The sequence below is a fragment of the Sorex fumeus genome, unplaced genomic scaffold (assembly GCF_029834395.1).
Source record: "Sorex fumeus unplaced genomic scaffold, SorFum_2.1 ptg000050l, whole genome shotgun sequence".
In the NCBI taxonomy this organism is placed as follows: domain Eukaryota; kingdom Metazoa; phylum Chordata; class Mammalia; order Eulipotyphla; family Soricidae; genus Sorex; species Sorex fumeus.
Window position 1 is genome coordinate 15,243,896 of NW_026606107.1, and position 26,486 is coordinate 15,270,381.

General features: G+C 36.7%; 1 protein-coding gene across 5 annotated transcripts in view; it reads left to right on the forward strand.

Annotated features, from left to right (window-relative positions):
* The window catches only part of RPS6KA6 (ribosomal protein S6 kinase A6), a 245,187-nt gene extending 223,094 nt beyond the window's left edge, over positions 1 to 22,093 (forward strand). For all 5 annotated transcript variants that reach the window (XM_056124119.1, XM_056124120.1, XM_056124121.1 and 2 more), the window contains 2 exons: positions 18,685 to 18,825; positions 21,904 to 22,093. In XM_056124119.1, the coding sequence (XP_055980094.1) occupies positions 18,685 to 18,825; positions 21,904 to 22,029 (267 nt within the window). In that variant the 3' untranslated portion in view covers positions 22,030 to 22,093. The remainder of the gene's footprint in view (positions 1 to 18,684; positions 18,826 to 21,903) is intronic.
* The last annotated feature ends 4,393 nt before the right edge of the window (positions 22,094 to 26,486 follow it).

Below are 26,486 nucleotides of genomic sequence, written 5' to 3' on the forward strand. Positions count from 1 at the left end.
TAGAACAGGAAGTTCTCCAAACCCAAAAATGCAGCACTTACATAGGATTATTACTGAATATACTCTTCAGATTGAAGCCACTGGATGTAACAACCGTACTTCACTGACCTTATACAGGCATATATATCAGTCAGCGTAATGGAGTGACTAAGTCAAAAGCTCCTGTCATCTTCTAGTAGTAATACATGGTAGAAAGAAAATTATAAATAGCAGAGGTATTATCATTAACCCTCTGGTCTAAACAACAAAATATGCTACTTCTAAAGTAACTAAATCTAAACCACCAAAATTGATCTGCATAAAACTTAAAATTGGAATAAGAATGCTAATATATTGATCAGTGATTTCCAAAAATCAATGCATTTGACACCTGTTAACAAAAGAGCAGGGAATTTGCTATTTATGCACACGTAGCAATTCTTAAAAATTGACTTTTCCAAATTATATCAATTTTTTACTAGAAACACTGGTGAAGTGAGATTGACACTGATGGTGGGATCGGTGCTGGAACATAATCTCAAACTCAAATATGAGTACTTTTTAAATAAACTCATAAAATAAAATAATATATAATATATAATATTATATAATATATACAATTAATTTATAATTTAAAATAATAGCAAAACAAATATACAGTAACTGTGAACAATAAGAGATCTTTGATGTTAAACTAAAATATTTTGGGGGGTTTTCTGGGTTTATCAATTTTTTTTAAATTTTTATTAGTGAAACACCATGAGGTACAGTTGTAGACGTACAAATTTTTGTGCTTGGGTTTCGATTATACAATGATCAAGGACCCATCCCTCCACCAGTGCCCATTTTCCACCACCATGGATCCCAGTATACCTCCCAGACCCATCCCTCCATCCCACCCTGCCTCTGTGGCAGGGCATTCCCCCTTGTTCTCTCTCTCCTTTTGGGTGCTGCGGTCTGCAAAAGAGGCATTGAGTGGCAATCATGTTCACTCCACAGTTTACTTTCAACATGCATCTCCCCTCCTGGGAGGATCCTCCAATCACACTTTATTTGGTGCTCCCTTCTTTATCTGAGCTGCCCTTTCCCCTAGAATGCCCGGCTGGCCTCTAAGCCATGGAGTAATCCTCCTGGTACTGATCTCAGCTATTCTTGGCTATTAATCTCCTATTTTGTTACTTTATGTCCACGAGATAAATGCAATCTTTTTAAGTCTATCCCTCTCTTTCTGACTCATTTCGCTTAGCATGATACTTTCCATGTAGTATCACTTATAGGTAAACTTCATGACTTCATCTTTTCTAACAGCTACGTAGTACTCCATTGTGTAGATGTACCAGTTTCTTTAACCAGTCATCTGTTCTTGGGCACTCAGGTTTTTTTCAGATTCTGGCTATTGTAAAGAGTGCTGCAATGAACAAACAAGTGCAGATGTCACTTCGACTATACATTTTTGCCTCTCTGGGATATATTCCCAGGAGTGGTATTGCTGGGTCAAATGGGAGCTCAATTTCTAACTTTTTGAGAATCGTCCATACTGTTTCCCAAAAGGGCTGAAACAATTGGCATTCCCACCAACAGTGAGAGTGTCCCTTTCTTGCCACATCCACACCAGCATCAATTGCTTTTGTTCTTTTGGATGTGGGCCAGTCTCTGAGGTGTGAGATGGTATCTCATTGTGGTTTTGATCTGCATCTCCCTGATGATTAATGATGTAGAGCATTTTCTCATGTGCTTTTTTGCCATTCGATTTCTTCTTTGAGAAAGTTTCTGTTCATGTCATCACCCCATTTTTGATGGGGCTGGATGCTTTCTTCTTGTGGAGTTAAACCAGTATTTTATATATCTTTGATATCAACCCCTTTTCAGATGTGTATTCAGTGAATATCCTTTCCCATTCTGTAGACTGTCTTTGTATTTTGGTCACTGTTTCTTTTGAGGTGCAGAAGCCTCTTAGTTTAAGATAGTCCCATTTATCTATCTCTGTTTTCATTTGCTCGGCCAGTGGTGTGATATCTTTGAGGATACCATTAGCTTCAAAGTCATGGAGGGTTTACCAACTTTGTCTTCAATGTACCTTATGGTTTCCGGTCTGATGTTGAGTTTTTTAATCCATTTTGATTTTACTTTTGTACATGGTGTTAGGCAGAGTTCTGAGCCCATTTTTTGCATGTAGCCGTCCAGTTTTGCCAGCACAATTTGTTAAAGAGGCTTTCCTTACTCCACTTCACATTTCTTGCACCTTTATCAAAGATTAGATGATCATAAGATTGAGGGGATATGTCAGTGTATTCAACCCTGTTCCATTGGTCTGCAGCTCTGCCTTTATTCCAGTACCATGCTCTTTTAATTATTACTGCTTTGCAGTAGAGTTTGAAGTTAGGGAGGTTGATTCCTCCCATTTTCTTTTTCCCAAGAATTGCTTTAGCTATTCGTGGGGGCTTATTGTTCCATATGAATTACAGGAGTGTTTGCTCCATGTCTTTGAAGAATGCCATGGGTATCCTTATAGGGATTGCATTGAATTTGTACAATGCTTTGGGAAGTATTGCCATTTTGACAATGTTATCTCTCCCTACCCATGAGCAGGGGATATCTTTCTTTTTCCTCATGTCCTCTTTTATTTCCTGAAGAAGCGTTTTATAGTTTTCTTTGTACAGGTTCTTTACTTCCTTAGTTAAGCTGATTCCTAGGTACTTGATTTTCGGGGGCACAATTGTGAACGGGGTTGTTTTTTTCATGTCGCTTTCTTCTCTCTCACTGTTTGTGTATAGGAAAGCCATGGACTTTTGGGTATTGATTTTATAGCCTGCAGCTTTAATATACAAGTCTATTGTTTCTAGGAGTTTCTTGGTGGAGGTTATAGGGTTCTCTACGTATAGTAACATATCATCTGCGAATAGTGAGAGCTTGATTTCTTCCTTTCCTGCCTGAATGCCCTTAATATCTTTTTCTTGCTTAATCGCTATTACATGTACTTCCAGTACTATATTGAACAGCAGTGGAGAGAGTGGACATCCTTGTCTCGTCCCTGATCTTAGAGAGAAGGCTCTCAGTTTTTCCCAATTGAGGATGACGCTTGCTGTAGGCTTGTGATAGACGGCTTTAACTATGTTGAGGAAAGTCCACTTAATACCCATTTTGGCTCGGGTTTTCATCATAAAGGGGTGCTGGATCTTCTCAAATGCTTTCTGTGCATCTATTGATATGATCATATGGTTTTTATCTTTACTTTTGTTGATATGATGGATTATGTTGATTGATTTCTGAATGTTAAAGCAACCTTGCATCCCTGGGATGAATCCTACTTGGTCATGGTGTATGATCTTTTTGATGAGTCGTTGGATTCTCTTTGCTAGTAATGTGTTAAGGATCTTTGCATCTGTGTTCATCAGGGATATCGGCCAGTAATTCTCTTTCTTTGTGGTTTCTCTGTCTGCTTTTGGTATCAGGGTAACATTTGCTTCGTAGAAACTGTTTTGAAGTGTTTTTGATATTTCAATTACGTGGAAAAGCAAAAAGAGGACTGGGTGTAAGTCCTCTTTAAAGATTTGGAAGACTTCACTAGTGAATCCATCAGGTCCAGAACTTTTGTGCTTGGGGAGACTTTTTATTACTATTTCAATTTCCTTGCTGGTGATAGGTCTATTCAGGCATTCCAGGTCTTCTTGGTTCAACCTTCGTAGTCTGCAGGAGTCTAGGAATTCATCCATTTCCTCGATGTTTTGATGTTCTGTGGCATAAAACTTCTCAAAGTTCTCCCTGAGGATCCTTTGAATTTCTGTAGTTTCTTTTGTAATGACCCCCTTTTCATTTCTGATTCGGCTTATTAGGGTTTTCTCTCTCCCTTTCTTTGTGAGTTTTGCTAGAGGCTTATTGATCTTGTTAATTTTCTCGAAGAACCAGCTCTTGGTTTCATTGATCTTTCAGATTGTTTTTGGTTTTCCATCTTGTTAATCTCTGCTCTGAGTTTTATTATTTCCTTCCTCCTGTTTGGGTTGTGCTCCTTTTGTTGGTCCTTCTCCAAGCTCTTAAGATGTGAGGTTAAGTTATTTATGTGTGCTCATTGCTCCTTCCTGAGGAATTCTTGTAGAGCTATAAACTTTCCTCTTAACACAGCTTTTGCTGTGTCCCATAAGTTTTGGTAACTTGTGTCCTCATTTTCATTCTTTTCTAGGAATCTTTTGATTTCCTCTTTGATTTCCTTTCTAAGCCACACGTTGTTCAATAGCACACTATTTAATTTCCAGGTTAAATTAACGTATTGTATTAGCAATAATTTGACTAGGTATCTGATTCTCTGATACAGTCATCCAAGTAATTATAATAAGTAATAATTCTTGCTATCTCAGGTTTCTTTACAATCTAGTCAGCACTTCTAAATTTACTATTTTAAAAAATGGAACAGTATTCCTTTGTGACAGTTTTTTGTCACAAAAATTTTTGAGTAGTCATGATTATTAAGAAAAGTTAGTGAATACTAAGAAAATGACACTGATTATCATCCCTTTTCTAACATTTTATCAATAATATTATATAACCTCTTTCTGATGGAGATTTAAAGAAATTGTATTAATCAAATTACATTAAAACGACTTCAAACTCTCTAAATGAATTTTTTAAATTTTTATCTTTCTACTATGATACTAATTGATATAAAATAGTCATCACTGTTTTTATATCTTTCCTAGGATGCAATAATTATAAAGTTGTATAAGAATTTATAAAATAGAGGTATAGCCTGTAGAGGTTTGCTTTGCACTTTGCCAACCTGATTTTAACCCCTGGCACCACGTATAGTTCCCTTATCCCTGCCTGAAAGATTCTGATCATCGGAAGAGAAGTAAGCCCTGAGAACCACTGGGTATAGCCCAAACAAAAGAATTTTGGATATGACCAGTTTTACTGCATTTTCATTTCAGGATAATGCACCACGAGTTTTGGAAATCATTCTTTGTTTTCAAATACAAACTGACCATTGTTTATGTTTAGTTAAGTATGTAACATTTGTATCCTAGATTATATTTTAACTGAATTTGGCAAAAGGGTAGTTATATATCTTTTGCTTTAAACATAATACATTAATTTGCCTGGGAGTATCCTGGTTTATTCCTTTCATTTTCAAATGTTCTGTTTTACAAAACAAATTATGGACATATTTTTTCATTAGTGTTTATGTGATTATATATACATTGAGCACTTACTGTGTATATGTTGTAACTTTAGAGTCAGGAATAACTCCTGAGTTCAGAATGAGGAGTAAGTTCTGTGTACCTCAGAGTGTGCCCCCCAAAATATTACAGCATATACTAAAATTACAGCATAAGTAAATTAAATTAAATCTATGATAAAATGAAGCCTTAGTCTTTGAACTAATTGTCCAAATTGTTAGACCAATCTTTTGGATCACCAGTATTAAAAATGAAAACCCATATTAAAATAACCATAAATACAAAAATGAAGTTACAGCTATTATCAAAGAAATACAGTGAATTGTACATGATCACTTTGATCACTTTTTAGTCAAATTGAAATGAACAGATGAAAATAACAGAACCTAAAAGAAATGAACAGAACCTAAAAGAAATGAAGAGAAACAGGAAGACATAAAAAATCTTCAATAGACCAAAGAAAAATACTGAAACCGAAACGGAATAAGAAAAGAACAGAAAGAGAACAGAAGCTCAGAAATTATGGCTTATTCAGTGAACTCTACAAAATTTTCAGAAAACTGATAGCATGTTTGTCAAACTCTGCCAAAAAGTAGAGTAAGTCTGAACAAATTCAAATCATTTTATGCTAATCAACAAGCCATAAAAGGAAAGAGAAAAAAACGGAAACTAGTTACAAATATTTCTGATGGGTCTAGGTAATAAAGTCCTAGGAAAACTCTTGAAAAAGAAATCCAGCAGTTTCTGAAAAGAAGCATTCATCATGACTAAGTGGGCTTCATCCCAGATGCACATATGATTTTGTATACACAAGTCAATGTAATACACCATTTTAATAAAATGGATGATGAAAACAAATGATCATTTCAAAAGACGCTATCAAGTGTTTGACAAAATTTAGCTACTATTTTATTTTAAATAGAGTGGTTTAATTGGGATTAGACAGAACATATAACAACAGTAGAAGGACTTTACGTGGCAGTTCCACAGAAAACTTACTTAATGGAAAGAACTAAAAGCATTTTCCTTAAGATGTGTCACAAGGGATAGAGAGATCATATACTAGGTTTGATAGCTGCCTTGCATGCTGCTAGCCTGGACTGGATCCCTGAAACCTAAATGGTCCCCTGAGCATCATCAGGAATGTTTCCTGAGCTCAAAGCCAGAAGCAAGCCTTGAGCACATCCAAGTGTGGACCCCAAACAAAACAATGTGGAACAACATAAGGGTTTATACTATCACCTCTGTTCTTAACAGAGTTTTGAAATTCCTAACTGATACAGTTAGGTACGTAACAAGAAATATTCTATGAAAGTTACTAATATCAGAAGAGAGAAGAAACACAAGCTCTATAAGTGATGAATATGACAATATATAGAAAACCTTAAGTATACTGTGCCAAAACTAGAAAAGAAGTGTTCATTAAAGGGCAGAATATGGGGGCTGGATCATTTGCATAGTGGGTTGGGTACTTTCCTTCCATTTGGCCTACTCAAGTTTTATCCCTAAGACTGCATATGAGGCTGCCAGGAGTGATTCCTAAGCTCAGAGCCAGGAGCAAACCCTTAGTACCACCGGGTGTGCCCCCCTCCTACAAAATAATAAAGTGCAGAATACTAAATCTAAGTAAATCAGTTGCATTTCTATATACAATTAATTATTGTAGGCCAAGGAAATTATAAAAACAATCCTGCTTACAGTTCACCCCAGAAGGTAAAATACTTGATAGTAAACCCAACAAAAGATTTAAAAGACGTGTACAATGAAAACTGTAATATATTATGGTATGGAAAAAATGTGCATCAAATTGTGATAGATTGAATCCCAGAGATAAATATGTACATGTATAGGCATCTAATTTGAACAAAACCATGAAATTGAGAAATAAATGCTTCTTCAACAAATGATTTTGTGGAACTTTGTTGGCCAGACGTTGAAACTGGAATAAAACCATCCAGTAGTGGTCCTTCCTCCCTTCCCTTCCCTTCCCTTCCCTTCCCTTCCCTTCCCTTCCCTTCCCTTCCCTTCCCTTCCCTTCCCTTCCCTTCCCTTCAGGTTGTAGCAAAGGGTGTTATTCCAACTTTTTTTTCTTTTTGGGTCACACCCAGCGATGCACAGGAGTTACTCCTGGTTCATGCACTCAGGAATTACTCCTGGCGGTGCTCAGGGGACCATATGGGATGCTGGGAATCCAACCTAGGTCGGCTGCTTGCAAGGCAAACGCCCTACCCGCTGTGCCTCAGCCCCCCAACTTCTTTTTAACTAAGTAATATTCCCATGGGTGCTACAACATATCACGCATTGATGGAATTTAGCATTTTTATATGTCTTGGCTATTGTGAATAATAGTACTATGAATAGAATGATGCATATATCTGTGGAAATTAGTTGTTTAGTGTTCTTTGCCTAAATTTCTAGGAGTGTAATTAGTGGATCATATGATATTTGTAGGATTAGGTTATTTTTTTTTAAGAATTGTCATACCATTTTCTGTGTAGGTGCTCTCATTCAAATTTTAGTTATATATGCTATGGTTTTCAAATTGGGCACTTTTTAAATTGAATCACCATGAGATACAGTTACAAAACTTTCATTCATGCAATGATAGAACATCGATCCCTCCACCAGTGTACATTTTCCACCACCGATGTCCCCAGTATCCCCGTCCCCCTAATCTTACCCCTGCCTCTATGGCAGACAATTTCACTTATTCTCTCTACTTCGGGCCATAATGGTTTGCAATACAGATACTGCCTTTCTGGAAAACAATATGGGCATTTATTAAAAACTAGAAATTTAGTTTCCACATGATTCAGCAATACCACTTCTGGGAATATATCCTGGGTGTGCAAAAAGCACAGTAGAAATGACATCTACACCTGTTTGTTCATTGCAGCACTGTTCACAATATCCAGAATCTAAAAAGCTGTAAATTTTGTTTTTGTTACAGTTCAATGTACCTCAGTTTTTCATGGAATCTTTTGACTTTTCTGGATGTTTTGTGGTCACACACTGCTTTTATAACTGTTTTCTTCTCTTTCCTTGAAAAAAATGCCATTGGATATTTGCTATAGATTGCACTAATTCTAGTAATTGCTTTACATAAAAAGGCTATTTTTGAACACAAGGGTTCTTTCACTTTTCTTGAATTTTCTCATTGTTTTAATTAATAATTTTTTATAGTTTTCCACCTACAGATCAATTGCATCCATCCTTGTTAAATTTACTTCAGGGTATTATTTTTTATGAGATTAAAAGTGGTCTTATTTTTTTCCTTTTTCCATAATTTATCGTTCATATATAGAAATTAAACTGATTTTTATATATTGATTTTGTGTCCTTTCATTTTATTCTTTTTATTTCTAGTCTATTATTTTTCGTGTAAGCTTTTTGAAAGCTTTCTATGTATTGCAAATAGTGACAGTATTATGTATTCTTTTTAATTTAAATGTTTTATACACTTATTACTTGCCTAATTGCAAGATGGAACAAGGACATCTAAAATTATTTTGGGCAGTAATGGTGAGAATGGATATTTCTGTCTAATTCTATATTTTAGGCAAAACATTTTAAGATTTTCACCGCCTGATGCTAGCTGTGATTTTTAATTTTATTGTCTTAATGATGTTGGTGTGTATGCCTTCTGTTTCCAAATTTTGGAGTTATACTTATTTTTGTCTCTTCTGTTGTTGATATGAGCATTGCATTGTTTTTCTTATTTAAAACTATCTTTGCATCCTTGGAATGAATAAACCTTAGTCATTACAAATGGTTTGATTAATGACTTGTTCGGTTCAATCTGCCAGGAATTTTGAATGTATTTTCATTAAAATTATCAGGGTATTATCTTATTTTTTCCAGCTCTCCTTGTTTTGTGAATAAGATAATTTACTTACTTACTTAACTTCCCGTTAGTCGTCGATTTGCTCGAGCGGGCGCCAGTAACATCTCCATTTGTCCCTGTCGCGTGCTAGTGTAGCCCAATGGCATCTGTTCGCTCCGGGAACATGAAGGGCCTCAAACCGATTGTTAATGATCTTGACAAAGAAGTCTGACCATCTGGTAGGTGGGCGGCCACGCGGTCTTTTGACATCCTGTGGAATCCAGTCGGTAACAGCTCTAGTCCAGCGGTCGTCTTTAAATCTCATTACGTGACCAGCCCATCTGATTTTCGACACTTGGCAAATGAGACAGCGTCCCTGATTCTTGATCGTCAACGGATGTCAGAACTCCGGATTCTTTCTCTCATTTGAGAGAAAGAAGATAATTTTCTCTCAAATGAGAGAAAGAAGATAATTTGGACATCTTAAAATTTACTTGATAACATTCCCTGCTTTTCCAAAGGGAATGCTCTGCCACAGAGGTAGGGTGGGGTGGGGGGATGGGGTGGGGGGGTGGAAGGGCTACTGGGATCATTGGTGGTGGAGAATGGGCACTTGTGGAGGGATGGGTACTCGATCATTGTATAACTGTAACCCAAACACGGAAGTTTGTAAGTCTACAACTGTACCTCATGGTGTTTCACTAGTAAAAAAATAAATGAATAAAAATAAAAAATAAAAATTTTCTGCTCTTATTTGATAAATACAGGTAGTAATATATATTTTGAATATTTTGTAGAATTTGTTAGTGAAGTCATATGATCTTATGCTTTTGTTCTTAAGAAGTCTTTCTGTTACTGTTTCCATTTCTGTATGTGTCAATGATCAATTCAAGCTTATTTTTCCTGCATCAGAATTGGAAGGTTGTAAACTCTTTCACATATCATTTTCTTCTAGGTTGTCCAATTTCATGCAGATTTTCATAAGATGGTGTGCATTTTTGTGGTCATATATTGTAGCTTGATTTTTTAAATTTGTGATTCTTTTATAAGGATTTTATCTTTTCTTGATAAGTCTAGCTAATAGTATTTGAACTATGTTTATCTTTTCTCAAAAACAGCCCTTCATTTGCTTGATATTTTGTGTCATCTTTTGGTTTTTAGATGTTTTATTTCTGGTAATTTTCATTATTTCTTTTTTCTATTATTTTCATATATACTTACTTTAGATAAAATACTTAGAACTTTTAATTTATTCATGTATTATTGTTATGAACTTTCCTTTTTAGAGTGTTTTTGCTGTGTTTCATAGGTTCTAATATGTCATCTCTTAATTTTTTTAGCTTTAAGATTTCTGGTTTTTTTATTTGATTGCTCAACAGTTACTAAACACATACTAAACACATGTTAAAATCTTTACATTTTCACTATTTTCATTTTCTCTGTGGATGTTTCTTGCTTCAAACCACTGTCATTGGAAAATAAGCTAATTTTTATCTTTGTAGATTTTTATGCAAATATATTCATTTTTGAGAATATGCCTAGTGGGAATATATGTAGTAGAGAATATACCTTGTGGAAAATGTGTGTGTGTGTGTGTGTGTGTGTGTGTGTGTGTGTGTGTGTGTGTTTGGCTACACCTAGTGATGCTCAGGGTTTACTCCTGGCTTTACACTCAGGAATAATTTCGAACAGTGCTCAATGGATTCCATAGGGTAATGTGGAACAAACCCAGACCAGCTGCATGCACAATAAATAATACCTTACCTGTGGTACTGTCTTTTGACCCAGAATGGTATTTTTTGAGATAGAAATTGCTTTAATGTGTATAAATTCATCTGATTTTTACACTATTTTAGGTTACTATTTCTGTATTGATTTTTGTCTCATTCATTAATTAACTTATTAATGTGTGCTGAGATTAACTTGCTATTATATAATACTTCTAATATCTCTCTTTAGGTCTATGAATAGTTTTATGTACTTAGGTACTCCAGTTTATGTGCATTAATATTAATGAAAGTTACATCTTCTTGGTAGATGATCTCTTGATCATTATATAATCCCTGTGTGTTTCTTTTTCTATTTGGCAGATGGGCTGGAAGTCTAATTTATAAAATATAAGAATAAGATATGAGAATAATAATCCCTGGGTTTTAAGTTTTATATTATTCTTGTTTCAAATTCTGTATTGCTTCAAATACTGATTTGTCCTTCTGGTGTGTGTGTGTGAGTGTATGTGTGTGTGTTGAACAGCTCTTTTTATTATTTGTTATATAGGTCAGGTGATAATATACTTACTCGGCTTTCACTTTTAAAGTAAAGAAATTATTGGATGTGTATTGGGCAAACATCCTTTCCCATTCTGTATACTGTTTTTGTATTTTGGTCATTGTTTCTTTTGAGGTGTAGAAGCTTCTTAGTTTGAGATAGTCCCATTTGTCTATCTCTGTTTTCACTTGCTTAGCCAGTGGTGTGTCATCTTTGAAGATACCGTTAGCTTCAATGTTGTGGAGGGTCTTGCCAACTTTGTCTTCAATCTACCTTATGGATTCTGGTCTTTAATCTATTTTGATCTTTTGTACATGATGCTAGGTAGAGATCTGAGCCCATTTTTTTTTGCCGTCCAGTTTTGCCATCACAATTTGTTAAAGAGGCTTTCCTTGCTCCACTTCACATTTCTTTCTCCCTTATCAAAGATTAGATGATCATATGTTTGGGGGCAGATGTCAGTATATTCAAACCTGTTCCATTAGGCTGAGGCTCTGCCTTTGTTCCAGTACCATGCTTTTTAAATTATTATTGTAGTAGATTTTGAAGTTAGGGAGGTTGATTCCTCCCATTTTATTTTTCCCAAGTATTGCTTTAGCTATGCGTGGGGGCTTATTGTTCCATATGAGTTTCAGGAGTGTTTGCTCCATTTCTTTGAAGAATTTCATGGGTGTCGTTGTAGGGATCACATTGAATTTGTACAAAGGTTTTGGAAGTATTGCCGTTTTGACAATGTTAATTCTCCCTATCCATGAGAAAGGGGTATCTTTCCATTTTCTCATGTCCTCTTTGATTTCCTGGAGTAGTATTTTGTAGTTTTCTTTGTACAAGTCTTTTTCTTCCTTAGTTAAGCTTATTCCTAGGGACAAGGGGTTGATATCACGATATACAAAACACTGGTTGAACTCCACAAGAAGAAAACATCCAACCCCATCAATAAATGGGGGAATGAAATGAACAGAAACTTACTCAAAGAAGAAATCCGAATGGCTAAAAGGCACATGAGAAAATGCTCTACATCACTAATCATCAGGGAGATGCAGATTAAAACAATGAGATATCATCTCACACCACAGAGACTGACCCACATCCAAAAGAACAAAAGCAACGGTATTGGCGCGGATGTGACAAGAAAGGGACACTTCTTTGCTGCTGGTGGGAATGCCAACTGGTTCAGCCCTTTTCGAAAACAGTATAGACGATTCTCCAAAAATTATAAATTGAGCTCCTATTTGACCCAGCAATACCACTCCTGGTAATATATCCCGAAGAGGCAAAAGAAAGTAAAGTCTAAATGACATCTGCACTTCTATATTCATTGCTGCACTGTTCACAGTGGCCAAAATTTGGAAAAAAACCGAGTGTCAAGAACAGATGACTGGTTAAAGAAACTTTGGTACATCTACACAATGGAATGCTACACAGCTGTTAGAAAGATGAAATCATGAAATTTACATACAAATCGTTCTACATGGAAAGTATCATGCTAAGTGAAATGAGCCAGAAAGAGAGGAACAGACTAGAAAGACTACATTCATCTGGGAAATATAAAGTAACAGAATGGGAGTCAAACACCCAGGAATATTTGAATAAGTACCAGGAGTTCTGCTCCAGGGCTTGGAAGCTGGCCTCACATGCTTGGGGGAAGGCAGCTCAGATAGACAAGGGAACACCAAGTAAAGGATGTTTGGAGGACTCGCTTGGGATGCAAGATGCGTGCTGAATGTAGACTATATACCAAACACGATAGCCACTCAATACCTCTTTTGCAAACTACAAGACCCTAAATGAAAGAGTGAGCAAAATGGAATTCCCTTCCACAGAGGCGGGGTGTGGTGTGGGGGTGGGAGGGCTACTGGGATCATTGGTGGTGGAGAATGGGCACTGGTGGAGGGAGGGGTACTCTATCATTGTATGATTGAAATCCAAGCAGGAAACTTTGTAAGTCTACAACTGTACTTCATGGTGTTTCACTACTAAAAAATAAATTAATAAAATTTTAAAAGTTGTGATTTAAAACATGAAAAAATAAAATAAAGGAATTACCTCTTCATATTTGAACAATACTGAAGCATAAATTTTTCTTTGTCATTCATCAAAAAATTAAGTAGATAAAAGCCTTGAATCTTTTCCCAGTTTTTTTTATAATTTTTATTTGTAAATTCACACTTCTATCCTCCCCTATCCTGTATTTTCACCGGAGATATCTAAAAAAGGCTAATAGAGTTATGTTTCTACGTTTTATGCTATTTTCTCCAGTAGTCTTTTATATATTTTCATTATTTTTTGAGTTTGGATAATTGACAATGCCTTGTCTTCATACAGGTCCTTTTGCATTTAAAAATTTGGGTGTTTTATCTGCATCTTGGACTTCTATGTTCAGTTCTTTCTTTTGCTTTGAAAAGTTTTCTCCTATTATTACTTTACATAGACTATTTCATTCTCCCTCTCATTTACCCCCTTTTCTATGATTTGTCTTCTTATAATGTGTGATATTTCATGTAGTATGACATTTTAAATATTCTCAGTTTTTCCATTTTGTTATTATGGAAATTTTATATTTAATTTTGTGTGTTCCATCTATGGTAAAATGTAGTCTGTTCACTTTGATTACATTGCCACACTCGGCAATGCTCAGGGGTTATTCCTTGCAGTGCTCAGGAGACCATGCATGATGCTGAATATCGAACCTGGATTGGCTGCATGCAAAGCAGCGCCCTACCCCTTGTACTGTTTTTGGATTTTTATTAGCTTTTTAACCTTAATTTATTTGATGAATAATTTCTTATATAATCAAGTTTTGGAGTGCCATGTAGATACTGGCTTTCCTATAAAGGGCCTCATTACCTCACTAGACTTAGAGAGATCTGACTGTCACCAGAATCCTGACCCTTCCCTTCATGGGCCATAGTTTCTTGTCACAGCTGTTAATTGTGCCATGATTGTGTCTGCAGCTCTATGATGCCTTACCTTTCTTTCCAAATTATGCAAACACCATGAGCTTTTGTTCATCCACCTCAAATTATGTACTTGTAAGTAGTTTATAAGTTGATAGAAGTCATATGAGATGTTTAGTTGTTTTCACGTTTTATGCAAACATGTGTATGTATATGAATATGCACCCATATATACATACCATATGTTATATATCTATGTTTACCTAAAATGTGAAATAAGTTTGCGTATCTAGAGCAATGTTAAAAATTCTGTAATGAACATAACAGTGTGTATATTTCATTGTCTTGAACATACATGTAGAACTAGGATTTCTGGATTATATGGTAGCTTTTTTAGGAACCTCCATCCTTTCTCTATAGTAACTGTAATAATTTGCATTACCATTGGCAGTTCTTAAGGATTCACCTTTCTCAACACCCATACCTGCACATATTTTTTGCATTTGTTATAAAAGCTATTCCAATATATGTAAGGAGATAACTCATTACGGCTTTGAATTATAAATCACAGATTAGTGATGTTTCAATCTTTCCATGTACCATTTATATGTATATGCTGAACAGGTCTGTTGGATCTCTTGCCCACTCTTCCACTTTTTATTTTTGGACCTGAGAGCACCAAAGCAGTGCTCACAAATCCCAGAGGTCACTCCAGTGTTACTTTACTCTGATTAATAAACCAGAAAATTAGATGATTGTACCCAGAAGTGTATGAGTCACTAACCCTACTCTGGTGATATTTTTGAGCAACCAGACCTGTACCTGTACCAACTAGGGAATCATGTGATGCTACTGAATAAACATGGGACATCTACTACACGTGTTGTATCAAGCCATTTGAGCCCTCACCGCAGACAATTCTATGCATTTTTCTTGAGATTTATTTATATGTTCGTAATACTACCAACATTCCTGTTTTATACTGATAATTCTGAAAGATTTTTACTACTAGGTTGCCACAGACATCACTCTTATCTCAAGGCCCCTTGCCTCATATGCCCCAGAACCCACAGATTATAGTTATCTTGACCATATTTTAGGGGGTAGTTATTGTGGATTCTCCAAACACATATTTTTATCTTTTGATTTTCCACATAAAAGTACAATCATCTGGTGTATTTATTTTATTTATGAATCAATGCAATTAGCATGAGTACATCCAGTTCCATCGACATTTCGGCAAAGTGAAAGATATGGATATGTATATATGCTACAATTTTTTATCCACTCATCCATTGTTGGGTACTTGAATTTTAAAAGAATATATGCATACCTATGTTTATTACTGCATTATTAAGAATATCCAACATATGGAAGCAAGTCAAATACTCAAGAATAGATGAACAAATAAGAAAATGTTATATATATATATATATATATATATAATGAAACACTCAGCTATGAGAAAGGACACATTCTTCCTACATTTTAATCAGATCTTTTTGGTTCTCAGTTGTCTGAATTTTTTTTTGCTGGCGATGCACAGGGGTTACTCCTGGCTCTGCACTCAGGAGTTACTCCTGGCATTGCTCAGGGGACCATATGGGATGCTGGGAATAGAACCCGGGATGGCTGCATGCAAGGCAAACGCCCTACCCGCTGTGCTATCACTCCAGCCCCTCGGTCGTCTAAAATTTTAAAAATATTTTTGTATTGTAGGTATAATGCCACCAGCAGGTCAATCTCTACCTGTGAGGCGAGTGCATCAGCCACCTGGTGGCACCGTCAGGCTTTCAGATACCCCAAAATTGCTGTTGTGCCTTTGGCCAGACCCCAAAAACTTGGGGCAAAGTTTACCAAGAAAGTCCAAAACAAACAAACACTGTCCTCCCATTGTTCATCGATTTGCTCGAGCGGGCCCAATAACGTCTCCATTGTGAGACTTCTTGTTACTGTGTTTGGCATATTGAATACTCTCGGTAGCTTGCCAGGCTCTCCAAGATGGGTGGAGGAATTGAACCCGACTCGGCCAGGCTGGGTGTGCACAAGGCAAATGCCCTACCGCTGAGCTATTGTAAATGGCCAAAAGTTAGGTATGTGGGAGACACACCCACAAATCACCTCGGGCTTAGCTATATAATTGGAGGCATGGCCTCTCTGGTTCCTGATCGAACTGCTTAACAGCCATGATCCCAGAGACTCAGAAACGAATCTCGGAACCCAAAAGCTTTTGGCAGAAATGCGTCTTGTTCCTGCAGTAGGTTACTGGGGCTGGGCCACTTCAGGTATGAATAGGTCTTGTGCCTTGGCCTGTTCTCCTTGGCGGCCTGATGACCGTCATCCTCCAGAGGCCGCTAGACAGTCAGGTTTGGGCCTGCAGTGACAAAACATGCAGGGCCTCACCAGATGAGGGTGGAACCGGCCCTTTTCCTCCCCATCCCAGCGAGACCTCAAGTCGCTGCCTATAAACAGCCTCTTTGGTTCCTGATCAAGCTGATTAATGGCCATGATCCCAGAGACTCAGGAACAAATCTCGAAACCCAGCAGCTTTTGGCAGAAATGCATCTGGACCGCATACGCTGCCATGGCTCCAGAGGCAAAAGGATTTAATCCAGAGCCCAGCAGCTTGTGGCAGAAACGTAAATGGACTATGCGTTAAACCATGGTACCATGCCTCCCTGGGAGGGAAATGGTGTTGCGCCCTTCCGCCTTTCTCCCCCTTCCCACCGGCAGCAAGGTGGCTGCCACCTCAGGGCTTATAGGAAAGCCAGGTATGAGCCAGTGGTGACGGGGCAACTGCAATCTCATGGGAAGGGTTGCGGTACCAGCCCATCCTTCACATCCTACCGAGGTAACAAGTTACACCCCACGAGTGGTTCTTTCACACGGGCATGGCTCCTGAGGCAAAAGGACTTAGTCCAGAGCCCTGCAGCTTGCGGCAGAAAAGTGAATGGATCATGTGTTAAATTATGGCGCCATGCCTCCTCGGGAGGGAAAGGGTGTTGCTCCCTTCCGCCTTTTTCCCCTCTGGCAGCAAGATGGGTGCCGCCTTAGAGCTTATTGGAAAGCCAGGTATGAGTCGGTGGTGACGGGCCAACTGCAGTCTCATGGGAAGGGGGGTGGTACTGGCTCATCCTTCATGCCCTACTGAGGTCACAAGTTGCCCCCATGAGCAGCTCTCCGACACAGCCATAACACCAGACACACCAAAACCAATCTCATAATTATCTGGCTCTGCAGAAATCCAAAATTGCGTGGCTGCAATAGCAGCCGCTCAACATATGATTCTCATAACCAACTCTAGAAAACAAAGTATTTCACAATGCCTTTTCAGCAATTCTGATTGTTGGGCAGGAAATTCTAAACAATAATGGTGAAACTTTTGTCAAAATGATGAATGTAATCAATGTAAAGAAGAGTTAAGTAGAATTCATCTGCCTCACAGGCATTGGGTGGGGTGGGAGGGGGGTATATTGGGGTTCTTGGTGGTGAAAAGTGAGTACTGGTGAAGGGAAAGGTGTTTGATCATTGTATGACCGAGACTTAAACCTGAAAGCTAAGTAACTTTTCCCACAGTAATTCAATAAATAAATATAAGACGAAAAATAAATAAATAAAACTAAAAAAAAATAAAATATTTTTGTATTAACCAAATAGATTTTATTCCTGAAAAAGTTTTCTCTCATCCCCTCATTTGCCTTTGCATTTTTCTATTTCTTTTTGATATGCAGAGATAGAAAAATCTTTTTTTCATTATTTACATCATGTGTTTTATGTAAAATGAATTGTAATGGTCAGTGGGGAGGAGCTACTTCTCTATTGTTTCAATGCTTATATAGAATCTTTTTCCATTTAAAGTTAAGCTAGGTATTGAAACTCTTTCACTGAGATTATATTTTATTTACATCTTATTATAACATAAAGTAAATTTATCCACAATAATTCTCACAAAAAACCTGATATGGACCACTACTGCTGTTTTCACAATCAAGTTAATCATGAATTTATTGGGGGCGGGTAAATTGTACTAATTTATGGAATAAATTCCCAGATTTTGAGTGCAGTATAAATATAGAACCCGTCCTTTTATGGTGCATCTATATACACTTAGCCTTAATCAGCTCACAATTATGAATCAGTAACTTTTTTCTTCCTAACCAATTAGCATATTCCAGCATATCTTCCTTTTTCACAATGTTATCCTCTCCCTAACCACATTTTACTTCCACAGATTTGGTACTCCCTGATCTTAAATTTTTAAATACACATTTTAAAAGACATATATTGTAAAGGAAGACGTACAATTTAAAATGAAAGTTAATTCCGTACAGTTAAGTCTCTTTTGACAGTTAACTATATAAAATAGATTTTGTTTTCCATAGAGTAAGTGAAATGAAATAGTTCTTAGTTACTGATATTTTCATATTTTGAGAAAATGTGAAAATATATAGTCTGTACAACCTTCACTAGTATACAATTTTGTATGTATATACATATATGTAAACATCTGTTTGTTCATGTACACCTCTTTTTTATTTGAGTTTAGGATTTGCTTTCCCATATGCTACATGTGGATCCACATCAGCGGTACACTACAGAACAAATATTAAAACATTCATGGATAACACACAGAGAGCATGTGTCAAATTATCAATCAAAGAAGAATGATACATCACATAGTATTAAGGTAAAACAAACATGCTTTCATACATGATACCTGAATGCTTGATACCTGAATAAAGTCTTCGTATGCCATTTATTGATGGTACTTATGTAGTTATGTTAAAGTATTTTATTTTATTTATTTATTTATTTGCTTTTTGGGTCACACCCAGCGATGCACAAGGGTTACTCTTGGTTCATGCACTCAGGAATTATTTCTGGCCATGCTCAGGGTACCATATGGGATGCTGAGAATCGAACCCGGGTGTCAGACCTTGTACAAGGCAAAGGCCCTACCCGCTGTGCTCCAGCCCCAAGTTAAAGTATTTCTAAGGTGGATTTCTAAACTTTAGTTTTTGATTTTTTTAATTTTTTTTTATTGAGGGGGCTGTGAGATAGTAAAATAGGTAGCATGCTTGCCTTGCATATGGCCAACTGGGTTCAATTTCCAGAACCGCATGTGGTCACCTGAGCGTTGCCAGGGTGACACTGAGATAAAAGCCAGAAGTAAGTCCTTAGTGTAGGATAACATTGTTCTGTCCTTCCTGCATAGCCTCCAGTAGCTTAGGTTTATTGGGTTGCTCCCATCACAGTACTCCCATTCCTCTGTGTTTATTTGTAACTTCTTTCTTTGTGCTCTGTTGACTTGTAAATATTGTTTTACTCTTCTCCCTCAGTCCTTTGCATAGTTTATTTAGAGCAATGTCCTTTTTATATGGACACAAGAAGACATTATATACTGTGCTTTTGTAACATGACTCTCAGTGATATTTTCCTCCTGGATATGTGTTCTCTTGACCTAAGCCTCAGATATCCTTACTTCCTAGCACTCCCAAAAGCAGGTTCCCAAGGAGGGACTGGATGGAACTAGGGCAAGCAATAAGCTATGTGGTACCCTGGCATCGAGATGGGTCTGGGCAAAGTACCATAATGCTTAACTATAAGTTAAGAGCTTGGTCATGGACAAATGTTGTCATGATCCAAAACATAATAACTAGATTCGGACCCTGCTAGGGTTAGGTAAGATTAATATGGCCTGAGCCCTGTAGTCTGAGTCTGTGGCAAGATGTTCCCAGGAGAGCTGGCCTACAAGCTTCAGTGTATCTCTTACTGTGTCCATACAAAATTAACTAGTATTAAAATGTTGATAGAGTTATTGGACTGAAGAAAGGAGAAAAACACCTTAAGAGGTATTTTGCCTGAGGCAGTCAGGAAGGACTTTGGAATACCTCTTAGGCAGTGTTCCATTTGAACCTGGTGAGCCCTCAGGAAGGGCTTTCTTATGTTGATTTTGAGAGTGCTGGGGAGTTGGAGGGACAAGAGAGCTGGAGGGAAGGAGAGAATTGTAGAGAAGAGAGAGAGAGCAGGGCGGCAAGATGGAGTGCCCAGTGACTAGCAAGGGGGAAAGAGTGAGAAGAATGTAGAAGAATATAGGAGCAGGCACGTAGCAAGAGAACGCCCAGGCTGCAACATGGAGCACAGAGAGATGAGCGGAAGAGACAGGAGGAGATAGGAATGAGGATCAGTGTGAGACTAGAATGGGAGGCTCAGAGAGACTGGGGCAGGTGCATGGGAAGAATGGAATAAACTGCATCTGATCAATCAACCGGCATGGCCCTCATTTCCTCTACTGTCTGCCCCATGGCCCAGGCTGCCCCGGCTAGGGAAGCAGCCCGTGGCCCCCCAGCACCTGGGCTGCTAGGGGAAGAGCCGTCAGAGCCTCCCCTTGGCCAACCCCAGAGTTATTATACAGCTGTTAACCGAAAGGTTGGTGGTTTATGCCCACCCAGGGATGCCAGCTGTATAACAACTCCGGGGGTGGCCACGGTTACCAATGTAAGAAGGGGGAAATGTGGAGATGTCTAAAGAACTGAAGTAAAGTTCGATGATCATGGCCAATAATATTGTACTGAATAATGAAAATTTGGTAAAGGTAGATGCAGGTGAAATATTCACAAAAATGACAACTGTGTAGCTATATGCTAGTTTGATTGTATTAGCTATTTATCACCTTGATGTAGTTACCAAAATGTGTAGGCCTGAGGGAGAGGAAACACAGCAGGTAAGGAAAATACCTTATACACAGTAGACCCACATTTGATTCCTTTCAGCTTATATGGTCCTCCAAGCACTGCCAGGTATAATCCCAGAGCATGGAACTAGGTATAAGCACTGTTATGTGTGACCTCCAAACCAAATGTAATGTAGATATATATCTATATATAGATATATATACACGTATGTATAGATGTAGGTATTATACGTATATATAATATATATTTTATTTAAAATTATTTATATATATACAATTGTATATATACAATTAAACATGGATTCACCTTAAATACATATTTCATTTATAGTTAAGTAATTATGCAATTTAAAGTATACATTAATATATACATTTCCATTGCAAATAAAGTTAAAAATATTTAAAAGAAAATTGGATGAGGGATAAAAGACTGAAAAGTGATTTTCCAGGTGCATAGGTATAACAGTAATTAAGTATTAACTACTTAATTAACATAGTACCATAACAATAATCAGGTGCTAATTATGAGAGCAGGGCTGGAGCGATAGCACGGCATATAGGGCATTTGCTTTGCACATAGCAAATATGGCCGACCCGAGTTCGACTCCTCCAACCCTCTCGGAGAGCCTGGCAAGCTACCGAGAGTATCTCGCCCGCACGGCAAAGCCTGGCAAGGTCCCCGAGACGTATTCGATATGCCAAACACAGTAACAAGTGTCACAATGGAGACGTTACTGGGCCCGCTCGAGCAAATCGATGAACAATAGGAGGACTGTGAATTATGACCAGTAGACAGTAAACAGTACTCAGTTGGGGTTTTTGTTTTTTGGTTTTTGTTTTGGTTTGGAGGGCCACACTTTGCTGGGGTTGGGGAACCATAAGAGGTGCCAAGGAACAAGCCCAGGTCAGCTGCATGCAAGGCAAGTACCCTACCCGCTGTATTATCATGCTGGCACAGTATTCAATTTTTTGAGGGGAGTCACTTGTATATAAGATGAATCTCATAAGATAAAGTATAATGTTTACCTCCAAATATTGCTATTCACTTTGTAATATTCCTCATTATTTTAGGGAGCTGTGGTTGCCACATATTCTGCACTTACTCAAAAGACCTTTCAGCCAATTCTAGAGCCTGTTGCTGCTTCAAGCTTAGCTCAGCGACGAAGCATGAAAAAGCAAACATCAACTGGCCTATAAGAGTTTCAGAACCTCTCAGCCAAACTGTATGAAGATAAAATTAAATGTGTGGTTCATCGCCTAATATTTCATCAAAGGCATTACTTTATGCTACATTATTTGGATGTTCTATTTAATCCTCCTTTTAAGGAGGAATGATATAAATTTAAACTTGCACAGGTCCACAATATTCATACTATATAAATTTGTGGTAATTATAAAGTTTTTATTTAAGTATGTTATAGGTGTCCATGAAGCACTAACTTATTTGCACACTATCTTTTAATATTCCTTTCAAAGTTACTTTACTATTTTTTCTGATTTAATAAAATAGTAGTTTGGAGAATCATCATTATACACATTTAAAAAAGCAAATGCAATGTGTAATGTCAAACAATGCCAGTATTTTTTAAAATGAAAGTGTGGAAAAATAGGTTTTTTTTTAAAGAGAAACAAATAAAAGATAATGTAGAACTTTCTTGTTTACAACTAAATGACTCCATTCTTTGACTCTCTGTTGTTTCTAAAGTATAGATATTTAAGTTTTGTGCCAGAGCATAACGTTTGTGCTAATATGTGAATTTATGACATGGTTGGTGCCAGTTTTTTTTATGGAAGACATAGTCATAGATAACACTTGTAAACAGAGCTGTAATTTTATTCCTTAAATGGCCTCATTTAAAAGCAAAGATGTAGGCTTCTATAAACTTAATTTCTAATGGATTTATAGTAAAAGTGAAGAATTTTTCAGCCAAAGGCTTTGCCCTGGATCTGTATACTACTCAGTGACTCATTTTTAAGCCGTTGAAAATAAAGTACATGGTTTTAGCACTACCTTGGTGTATGTAAACTAACTTTTATCTAGTCAGTAAAATATATTCATTATTTATTGCCTTTAAAATAAACTACACTCTTGGCTTTTGGACGTCCGTGTACTTTGAATGATAGTGCAGGATATTAATTAATCTATGTTGAATCCGATGTTGATACTGTTAATATTTTGCTGTAGTGGATATGTGAGTTTAGCACACATTATGTAGTATAATAATGTATTTTAGGAAAAATTTAAGTAATGCTGTGTAATAGCTGTACTACAAAAAGTTAAATTGACATTCTAAATTGAAAGTATTAATGAGTTATATCAAAGTTCAGTACATACCAGATCACATTTATAAAGAAAATATCTGCCAAATTGGTATAATTACATTTATTCTTTAGAACCATTGCAACCATTGCACATTATTGCTGTTTTCTTTAAATGATGTGAATTTTAGGGAATTTTTTTTTTGTTTCCGAATAAAAATGTTATTACTACCTACTACCACCACTACTACTACTACTACTACAACTGTTATTTCTGGTATCACTACCACCACTACTAGTCACAGAAAGAACTTATGAATGTAAACTGGAAAATATTACAATTTTACTTATTGAATATAACTGAATTACTTTTGAGTGCTAGGTATGTATTTTTTTTGCTGTGTGTATTTTATTTTACCTGGTGAAAGGAAGAGAGCTGATTACTGAACATTGAAGTATACAATTTGGGCTAGAACATTTGTAACTTTGGTATTTAATAAAAGAAACAATACATATTCTCTTTATAATGTAAGTGATGTACATATATGTATTTTTGGCTGTGATGTATAAAAGTATGCATACCTTTTTGTGGTGTCTTCTTTAAGTCATTGAAAGACAGTAAAGAACAAGTAATGAATCCTGGGAAATATTACTTAGTAATAGAACAATAAGATTGAATATAACCCAGTCGACTGAACTCCTGCTTTGCACACAGAAGGCCTGGGTTCTTGAATTGGCACGAATATACCCAAATTCCTCCAGGAGTATCCCTGGGCAAAAAAGTAGGAAAAGCTCCCAAGAACTGCTGGATTTGATTTGAAAGCTAAAGAGGAAAACAGAAGTATACCATTATATATTATAGAATTTTATGACCAAATTTAGCCTTTATCTTTCCTCATTTTATTATAAGAATTACTTGCATGTAATTTATATATCTTATATTCTGGCTGCTTTTCTTATTACCCTGCTTTTGCTTATATTCTTTCTATGAAAAGTATTTTTATACTGTACTTTCCAAAATAAAGATACATATATATATATATATATATGTCTTTATAGCAGTATAATTCAGGAAAGTGAAATTGAAAACTAATCACAAATAACTTTCCTTTTTCCATAATAAATAGATCTTAAATGAGATTATCATATTTTTTTTTGAAAATTTGCTTAGAATTACCATGTCCCACAGCTTCTTTATGAAAGGAACATGACCAGAATAAAGCAATGGACAGCATCATTAGTGATCACTGTAAAATGAGAATTGACAATACATAAAAGAAAGAAAGATGAATGTACCCAGTTACTGCATTTTTTTCATTTTTGTATTTGCACCAAACCTGTTATTTTTCAGGACTTACTTCTGAATACTCTGGAACTATATGAGGCACCAGGGATAGAACCCAGGTCAGCCTCAGGTAAGGCTGGAAAACTCAAGTATTATTTACTTAACTGCATTACTTAACTGAATTATTTGGGAAAACTTCAAATTGTATCATTATTTTTGTAGAAGTAACCCAGAAACTATGCCTAATTAAACGTATTTTGTCCAGATCCATTTAGAGCAACAAATACAGTTATGGATGTGATTTTCTTATGCGATTTCTATAAATGCTTAACCAGCAGGCAAAAGTCTTTCTGTAAGACTGTTAAAAAACTGTAGCTTCTAAGGAATTCGTGTACAATTATTTTGCATCACTTTATAATTGATCATTCTTGGTGATATTCAACGATAGCAGATTTTGGGATAAAATGAATATTATACTATTATTTTATTATATAGAAAACACCAGATTTGTCCATCAGACTAGTAGTCAATTGTATAAGACAAATCACATGTTATCACGAAAATTCTCAGGAAGTCATTTGCAAGTAAATTTTGGTATGGAGCAATAGTACAGCAGGTAGGGCTCTTACCTTGTATACAAGCAAAACAAGTTCAGCACCTGGCATCTCACATCAAGAATTGCTGAATACTTGATATGATGTGATTGGTCACTCGAGAATTGCTAAAAGTAATTCCTGAGTGCAAAACCAGGAGTAATCTCTGAGCATACCAGGTGTGGAACAAAAATGAAAAAAAAGAAAATTCAAATGTAATAATGTTGATACTATATGAAAAAATCAAACAATGGGTTTAATTATTTCATGATAATTAAGATTTACTATTTTTTGTTATGCTCAATAGTTAAAAATAATTTTATACTTAATTACCATTGATAATTAAACAGTAATTAAATAAAACATTTTTATAGTACTCTGTTTAACCCAAGAGAATTTCATATTCATAGGCAATTAAGAAACTTAAAATTAGATGCTGCTGGTATATAATGTTTCTTCATGAAACATGAAAATTGTGGTGGCAAGAGAAGTTTTTTTCATGCTGATTGAATAAATTTTTTCATGCTGATCATTCATGGTAACTCACAGTTCCAGAGGCCGAATCTAAACGTTGGATATGGGAGTCTCCCAGTGGACGGTTCCACAACGAAATTGATCATATCATATTTAATTGATGGTTTTGCCTGACCAATGTAACTGTTGTTCCAAAATTCAAAATGGAATTGGACCACCGTCTACTTCGTGCAAAATTCTACTTAACGGAGCAGGGAGAAAGGGCTATAAAATTTAAGAAGAGAACTCCCAAAACGACCACCAACTGGCACTATTACAGCAACATGGGAGGATGCTGTCATTGACAACATTGAAGAAGAATACAATCGACTGGATCAGCACCTCCATAATTGTGCAAGGAACACCGACAGAGAGATAGCCACAAAAAGACACCTGTCTTCAAAAACTCTTGAGCTCATTCACCAATGTGGCTTGGCGCAAGCCTCAGACAACTGCAAGCGAATGTCTGAGCTGGCAAAGCAGTGCAGAGAAGCGGTAAAGGAAGACCACAAAGAGAGAAGAGCAGCAGTGCTGACAGATGTGGCAGAAGCCAAGAAAAGCATTCGCAACACCCGTTTGTCCTTCACCAACTACAAGACTAAGATGACTGCCCTCCGACGTCCTGATGGATCTATCACATCTTCCAGATGGGCAATGGAGAAGATTATCCATGATTTCTACTCAGATCTCTTCGATATCCATGTCTATCTGCCCACATACCAAATTCCGCAGGATGGATATGTCGTTCCCAACATTCTCCTGTCCAAAATCTGACACGCCATTTCATTGGTTAAGAAGTGAACAGCACCCAGCCCAGAAAAGGTCAGACCCGAACACCTGAAGAACCTGCCATCAGTACTCATCAATACACTGGCTTGGATCTTCACATGCTACCTGTCTGAATGCAAGTTACCATCCCAATGGAAAACCAGTAGGTCTGTACAAGAAGGGAGATATCCACAACATTAGCAACTATCAACAAACTGCCTGTTCTCTGTCATCTA